The sequence below is a fragment of the Pteropus vampyrus genome, unplaced genomic scaffold (assembly GCF_000151845.1).
Source record: "Pteropus vampyrus isolate Shadow unplaced genomic scaffold, Pvam_2.0 Scaffold194, whole genome shotgun sequence".
Taxonomy (NCBI): Eukaryota; Metazoa; Chordata; class Mammalia; order Chiroptera; family Pteropodidae; genus Pteropus; species Pteropus vampyrus.
The window spans coordinates 2357644-2366312 of NW_011888975.1; the positions used below are offsets into that span (position 1 = coordinate 2357644).

The following is an 8669-nucleotide window of genomic DNA, read 5'->3' on the forward strand; positions in this document are numbered from 1 at the left end:
GTAAATTATATGTCATGTGTATTTTACCACAATAAAAAAATTGGGGAAAAATGAGGCTGTGGAGGAACAGACAACCATGCACCGTGATAGGGAGGCTTAGTGAGCGTAATGGGACATACTGTGGATGTATCATCTGAGAGACAAAGACACGGAGAGCCTGTGACATGCTTAAAAGGGAGGGACCCAAAAGGATCCCTGGAGCCGCTCTAGTCTCCGGGTGGGTAAGCAGCTGACCACCCAGAAGAGGTGAATGTGTGGCCGTTAAGCCCAAGAGACATGTTCTTGCTAAGTCCCTGGGGGACCCTCCCTAGTGTTTTCCACTCGGAGAGTCAGTGTCTGCATCTGACGCATGGCTTTAACGATGTCACTACTACCTATCAATGCCACTGCTACTAATAATCGCAGCAGATCACACTTAATCTAACTCTGCGAGGCAGTTATAATCATTGCTCCCATTTTAAAGAAAAGACCTTACATATATAGATTCCATGTGTTGTCTCCATTTAGAACCATCCATTTCATATGATTGAGATCATGGTATATGAGATCATACAATTTATATTCTGCTTTTTCACTCAACAATTTACAATAAGACACCTCTCATATCTTTTCAAGGTAAAACATATCATTTTTAGTGACCTTTAATATTCCTTTCATGGATCTGCCATAATTTATTTTTAGCTTGTGATTAATAGCATTTGCTTGTTTTCAATATTTTGCCCTTACAAATAATGTCTTGATAAAAAAAAATCTCTGAACTGATTTTTGATATGCATCTGCTTACATACTTTGCATAGATTCTTGAGTCCAAAAGAATGATACTTTAAAAATTGCTGATATATATTGCCAAAATGCTTAACAATGGCTCTCAGCATTTTTGTCAGAAAATCCTTCTCGTGTCGTTGTGATTAAATGACACTTTTCTCAACTTCCAGGTTAAATGTGCTCAAATCAGAAACCCCTGCTCTTGGCATCAGAGCGGGTTAAGGGGTCGAAATCAACGAGCACCCCCGTATGACTGCTTGCTCACCCCCTTTCTTCCTTCCTTCTTCTCCCTTAGCTTTGCACTGCCAGGATCCTCCAGCTCCAAAAGGGGCCCAAGTGCACTGCTTCGGCCCCTTTGGTGCCTCCAGATACCAGTCTACCTGCAGCTTCACCTGTGATGAGGGCTTAGTCCTGGTGGGAGCAGGCGAGCTACGATGTCTGGCTGCCGGGAACTGGAGCGCGGCTGCTCCAGAATGCCAAGGTGAGATTCTTTGTGGGTGGGGCTTTCCCCAGCTGTAATTTTAGAGGAGGTAACTACTGAGCAGCCAGAAACTTGAAACTGACTGGAAAATTAATAAACGCTTTCCTGCTGTAACCCAGTGATTCTGAATGCAGATGACTTCAGGGGCTAGGCAGCTGACACGGGGGCAGGATGTCTGGCGACAGGCAATGGGAATGGCCCCTACCCACAATTACCAGGGCCATTAGCAGGACCTGCAGGTCCGTCAGGAACCAGGCGAACTGCTCTTGCCTGGCTAAAAACAGCATGTGGAGAGAAGTCCAGAGGACAAAACGGCATGAGGAGGGTTGTCCCACAGCTGACCTGGCACTTTACCCTAGAACCACGGAGTGTCCAGGTGGAATGGGGGCAACTCATGGGTGTGATGGTGGGCTGGGGGCGGGGTTTGCAGGGGCCTACTGCAAACATCCTCCGAACTTGTGCAAGATGGGAGAAACGGACCCAGGATGAAAAGTGATGAAAAATGGGAGAAACTAATCTATAAACGCAAGGTCACAAAATTTTCAGAATAAAAATAGTGCGTATTCAGCATAAGTGTGTACATCTGCATCATACTTGATATAAAACAAAACCAGTGTGTCCTGTCACTATCGTATGAAACGCAAATGGTTCTAATTAACCGTGTGTGGGAACTGAAGGGCAGAGGTATGCTTCTTATCCTCCCCTCCTTTTCCCACTCAATGTATTCAATTTTTAAATTATATTTATACCAAATACTGCTTTTAAAAAGCAAGATTTTCATTTTAAAAAGCTACAGAAAAATAAGAAGATAAAGGAACAATACAAAACCATTTGCCCTTCACAGTTCCTGCTACACAACGTGGAGATTGTCTCCTCAGTCCCCTTCCTGGTGACTAAATTAGCATGTACATAGTATTACAATAAAATTAATGAGATCTCCACAGGAAAGAAAGTCCTCTTGAACACCTCCCCCATCAAATAGACACTTAGCATTCTTGTACGAATTCTTCCAGTATTTTCCCATCCGCTTTTCCCTTCATGCAATCAGCTTATGCAACTTTAATAATAAAATTAAATAGGTAAAATACTAGCTAATTCTGCATTATGCACCTTTCACTTTGTACAGGTTTTGGTGTCTAAGTGAAAGCAGGCAGGTCTATGTTACTAATGGAGAGGAAACCACTTGCTATTCAGGTCACACACAAGTGTGCGTGCACACACACAACACTGTTAAGTTAGGTCAGCAGTGAATGAGTGAATGAGTGAATGAGTGAATGAACAAACTCAGTAGCATTGGTTGTCCTTCATCCCCAGGCAGAGAGAGCATGGCCAACCGCTGGCACTGGGCTTGGGTACACCTTCTGAGCTGGGTCTGCAGAGACCAGGGTGAGGCTTGTGACCCTGTCCCCTCAGCTCTCGACCTGGCTGCACTGAAGTCGGGACGTGTTACAAAGTCCACGTGGCTTTGGGGAAGAGCCCGGGGTCCCTGAGGAGGGTTAGCATGGTGGTCAGAGTTTGGGGCAATCCTGGGCTGTGCAGGGCACAGATTACCACTCGTTGCCCATATCGTCCTGCCTGGTGGTGTCTCACAGCGAGGAGGTTGGCATGCACCGCGGCTTCCTGTGACCTCCCAGTTCCCTTCTGCTTTTAGTTCTTTGTTTACTCTGACTGAACTTTCTCCTCCTGTTGCTGGGTGAGCATCAAGTGAAATACCCACATGTGGGCTAGGCAGGAAGGGACCAGGAGGCTTGCAATCCACTAGCTGTCGTAATACTTCTGAGAGAGTGATATCGATTTCTCTTTTTAATGCCCCTCCCACCCCGGTGTACCCATCCCAGCTATCAGAAGGCAAGGCCACCAAGACCCTCCCAATTTGTCTTCATGGATTATAGGATTCTTGACTTGTCTCCTTTCCCTTCACCCGCCATACAGGCACATACACACTGAATACAAAACGACTTTTTGAGTGGCAGAAAATAACTAGGTCCTTGGACAAGTTGATCAGTTTAGGGGGAATGTAGTTGGAGATGGAAGTGAGGAAGGGAAGAGAAAGGTACAAAGAATGCTCTCGAAACCTCCAGCAGTTCAAGTGCCATTGTTTCTGGTCTAAAGCCATGCACTGCTCAGTCAGGTCAGTGAAGAGGAAATACCCTAAACCATATGTTCTTAGTCTTCTTTTTGGGGGGACCACATTTAATCTGGGCTTTATCATTTCATTAATTAGCAAATGGACCCTTGCAAAAATCCTGGGAGCTATGTATGTTATTCTCCACATTTTAAAGGTAAAGATATTGGCGCTCAGACAGGTTAAATGACTTGCCAAAAGTCACAGAGCATGATCTCCAACCCAAGCAAGTCCCCTAGGACCTCAAACTCTACATGTATAAACTGTGGTAAAGAGCTGTGTCATTTGAGGCTGGTCACTGTAAGGTGAGCCTGGTGGGGCGAGCATTTGCAGATGGCCATTTACATTAAGTGCCTACTTTGTGTCCATGATTTTAAAAACATTTTAAATTTCATTTTTATATGATTTAATTTTTAAAAATTATTTTTCTATAACTAAGGATCCCTTCAAGGCAAGGATTATTATTCTTCCAATTTCATAGATAAAGCAACTGAGGCTCAGAGAACTCATTGTCAGGGAACACACTGCTAGTGTGTAACGGAGCCAGGCTCCGGGTCCAGCCAGAGTCTCCCACCACCTCCTCGCTGTGAGACACCCCCAAGCGGGATAGTTGGGGAATGGAAGTTTGGAGGAGGAGTCTTTTACTCCATTTTCCTATTTCCAATCGCTTGTCATCATTTTCTGGTGAGGTCATCAGGTCCGTTTCTAAAGCAGAAAGTATTAAGGAAGCGGCCACTCCCACTCCTGCACAGAGGCGCCTGAAATGAGCTGCCTCGCTATCTTCCAAAGCACCAGCTCCCTTTTAAAATCACCTCGAAAGCTCTTTGAGGGTGAGCGTTTCAGGATATCAATCAACTATAAGCTGCTACTATGTTATATGACCTCTAACTGCTGATAAAGTGCCACCAAATGCAAAAGACTGTTTCTAACCGAAGACTGCCCTTGTAGTAAGGATGCGGACACACCAACACACACACACACACACACACACACACACACACACACACACACACACACACACACACGTTTCAGGTTGCCGAGTTCTAAAACAACCTCTTCTCTCCTCCTCTGTCATGTTCACGGTAGCCGTTGCCTGCACACCACTGCTAAGCCCTCGGAAAGGGACAATGACCTGTGTTCAACCTCCGGGAGATTCCAGTCTTAAGTCTACATGCCAGTTCACCTGTAATGCGGGATTCTCTTTATCTGGACCAGAAAGATTGGATTGTACTCCATCTGGACACTGGACAGGTTCCCTGCCAGTGTGTGAAGGTAGGATCATGAGTCTGTGCTTTCCTATGGCTTCCCAGGTAATGCTATAGAATGGAGAATCATCAGGGATCTGTGTCAAACTGTGTGAAGCTAAAAGAAACACACTGTCCACACAGCATGGCGATCTAGACCGAAAGCAGCTTCCTCTTCTCCCTCTCCCTCTCTCCCTCTCCCTCTCCCTCTCTCTCGTCCCCCTTCTGCGCCCCCACCCCCCTCTCTCCTTATAATAATAACTTTAAACATTTCACAGTTTTATAAGGTGTTTTTATGTCATATCACATTGGATGTTTACCACAATTCTGAGATAATGAGGAAAGACAGTATCATCTCCATTTTATGGATAAGGAAACAGGTTCAGAGAGGTTAAGTAACTTGACAAAATCCACACCATTAGTGAGTGATAAAGCTCAGCTATGTCACTGGGATTTTCACTTCCTTTTTCTACTACATTCTTCACTCATTCTCGCCCACATACCCCTCACTGAGCCTAGTCGGGTCAGTGGGATTTCACTCCAGCCCTCGAGGGTCTCGCTGTCTAGCTGCTGAGCACTTCTCTCTTTCCTCCTCCTCCTCGAGATTTTAAGTTCCTTTAGAGCAGGAACTACATGCCCATTCTTCATCTCTGTGTCCCCTGCAGCAACTAGACAGAGTAAAAGTGGGTGTGCGACAAATACCTACTGAATTGAAGTTTATCATTTACTGGAAAAATTTACTCAAGCACAAGCTCCACTGATAGTGAATTAGTGGTGGGCTCCTAGATGGTGGGGGCTGGACCTTACCAGTCTTTGATTTCTCCAAAACATCTGCTGGCACGGCACCTAGCATACAGTATGCTCAAAATAGAATTTCACTGAATTAATAGTTCGTACTTTCAAAAAGCACCACTGTACCAATTTATTATTCAGTATACTCAGTAATAATGAGACCAGCAATAATACCTAATATTTATTGCTTGTGTAATAAGGACCAGCTCTTTCACATACATGATCACATTCAATCCATACAACAATCTTTAACATAGTTATTTTCATCCCCATCTTAAAGATGAAGAAACTGAGGCTTTGAAAGTATAAATAGCAGGCAAAAGTCACACAGCCAGGATCTGAAGCCAGGTCTAGTCTGACTTTAGGGCTCATGTTTTTACCACTGTACAACACTGCCACCCAGTGGCAGGGTTTCTAAGTCCTGGGCCAGTCACTAGTAAATTTACTCTTTTCCACTCACCAGGTTGCAGGTATAACCGCTGAAATGAATTTTAGAAAGGGCAGTGCCCTATGATCAGATGAGAGAATGTTAATAGAACTCTATTAGTGTTATATGAAAACCAGCTGAAATATCTATACCTTCTTGTGGTATAAACACAAGAAGTAATAAGGGCCAAAGCCCTGCATTGCTCTCCCCTGCAGTTATGTGCCATTTTAGAAGGTCGTGTCACATCCTCAGACATGAGTTTTCTTGATTCTAAAAGGAGAGGAGTGAACAAGATTATCTCTGGAGTCCCTTCCCTGGTCAAGAATTCTGTAGGTCAAAGTACATAAAATGCTACCATCTGTTGTCAAAAAGGTACACTACAAGCCTTCTGGGGACTCTAAAACATGAATGGGTGACAGCATAAGGTCTGTGCTTCATCGCTCATTCACTTATTTCTCATCCATTCATTTATTCCATTGACATTTATCTTGAGCTCTGTTTTCTCGCATTCTGTTTTAAGGTTAAACACAAAATCCCTAAGAACTATCTCACTAAAGTTTTAAATCACACATGCAACCAAAAGGGTTGTTAAATCTGAACCTCTGAAGCCTGTTTCCCCTCACTCCTTTCCAGGCCCCCTTTCCTCACAAGAAGAGGCTCTTGCCTCCCAGCCTGCAGGCCCAGTGTCTAGAACCAGCCCTGACCAGGGACAACAGCTTTAGCCAACCGGGGGCCTCAGAATTGTCAACCGTGTCTGAGCCTGATCTTGAGTTCTGGCTCGTATACCTGTGTTTCTACCGCATTCTCCAAATGTATTCTGTAGATTGAGCAAATAGATTTTATTCTTTTCCCATATGCCCTTCAGCACTGACCCCGAACCCTGATTTTTGCATAGGGCATCAGAGAGGCTTGGGGGCCACCAATGAAACAGGGGTGGAGTGGCAGGTAGAGCCATCAGTCCCTCTTTTTAGAGCACAACGCGAGATTTCATTTCTTGAGTAGTTCCATGTATGTTTCCTTTTTAGCTGGAACGCTGGTGTCCCGGGCCCTCTGGGACCTGGGCTCTGCCCGTACTTCACAGACTTTTCCCTGCCTTTGCCCTCCAGGACCTGAAGTCCTTCCCCTGAACCTGGACAGTACTGAACTGCTTGTATCCAGTCGCTGTGTCCCCACATGTCCCCACCTGTTGGGCCACTCTCCTGACGCAGACCACTGCTCTCCCAATCACTTTGCTATTGACTCTCAGAAGACGATGTCTGGTCACTGGACCCAACTCCGCACGACCAGCCTCACCTTGGTGGAGAGGGCAGGGTCTTGGTTTCGAGTCCCAACCCCAGGTCTGCCGTCTGCCTTGGCCCTGCTTACCCCAAGGCTTAAATGTGGCACCCCGGTGCCCTATAAGCTCTGGCCTGGCTCACGTCTCTTTTTTTTTCTTCACTCTGACATTTCTCTGGCTCCATGGGGGCTCCTAGTCTTTATTTTTAAAGTTTGAGTTTAGACCGGCTAATTTAAATTTACTAATTATACCATCTTTTTCCACCAAAAAAATTTCAATGAAACAGAGAAGAGCTTACCAAATCTGTTTAAAATCGTGTAAACCAGTATGTTGTTAAGTTGATGACAGTGCCAGTGAACTGAACAATCCGGGCGCTCACATGCGATGATCTACACCTACTTCAAGGGCAGTACAGACCCTCACGGTAGACAGCACCGCCTCAGAAGTCCATGAAAACAGAGCACTAAGCATGCAGTAACAGCAACCCTCATCTGTTTTCTATTTTTCTTACAGTTACTCCATTTTTGGTAAACTTTTACAGGAGGCTCAAGAATACGACTACTTCTAAAAGTTACCCACAGAGATTATTCCACAGTAAAAATTCCCCTCCTCCATGTCTACAGCGGGCCCCTGCACTCCCAGCTTCCTTGGTAAATGCATACATTTAATTTAGCCCGTGCTTGCTGGCTGCTCCCCAGGCACCAGACCTGGGCCAGGCTTCCACGTACCTCAGCAAGGCTGCCCCTCAGACAGGAAAACCCACTTCCTTACGTGACTCAGTCGAACCCTTAATGTTGACCAAAGGCCTTAACCCTTAATGTTGACCAAAGGCCTTAACCAGGCCTTAACCTGGTTGGACAGGTTAATTTTTATATAAGAGGGTCCAGGGCCTTTCACAGATACGAAAGGCTGTATCTATAATCTTGGCAGAGAGAGACTAACAAAACTGAGACCAAAGGCAAGCACATGGCTTCTCCCCTTCCTTATGTCACAAGTGAATGCCTTGGCACTCAAAGACCTAAAACAGGAAACATTTGTAAATGCCCAAAAATGTGCTAGAACAACAGGCATGCTAAACATAAAACAAGCTGCATGAGTTATGAAAAACAAGTTGCAATTCTATTAATTATGGGACAGTGTAAACATTCCATGTTTTAATAATTGGAACCTAAATGAAGAGATAAACCATGTGTGATGCCTCCTGAAGCGCTATCACCTTATACATGAAGACTATGTCTCTTTCCACTTTTTATTCCCCATGAAGCACAGCACATTGCTTTGCGAATGTCACTATTGCCTAATAATGTTTATTTGAATTAAATTTAATTTCCTGTGTTTTAGTTTTCCTGTGCAGAATAACCCAAAGTTCTCTGAAAAATAGTTTAAAGAAGGTGGTGGCCTCTACTTCGTTCGAACTTCCAGAGACCGGTTATGCTGAACACTTACTAAATATTTTAATAAACATGTTGGCATGCCAGCTGATTGCTAACTACAGTAATAACAACATTCAGAATCGTATTTTTAAGAAGTGAAATCTTATAAATAGTATTTCCATAGGC

The 8669-nt window shown here is 44.5% G+C and overlaps 1 protein-coding gene across 1 annotated transcript in view; it reads left to right on the forward strand.

Moving 5' to 3' along the window:
• SELP (selectin P) overlaps positions 1-8669 on the forward strand; it is a 26903-nt gene that overhangs the window by 12612 nt on the left and 5622 nt on the right. Inside the window, 3 exon segments of the mRNA XM_023537595.1 lie at positions 1061-1246; positions 4458-4643; positions 6860-6970. Coding sequence (XP_023393363.1) covers positions 1061-1246; positions 4458-4643; positions 6860-6970 — 483 coding nt within the window.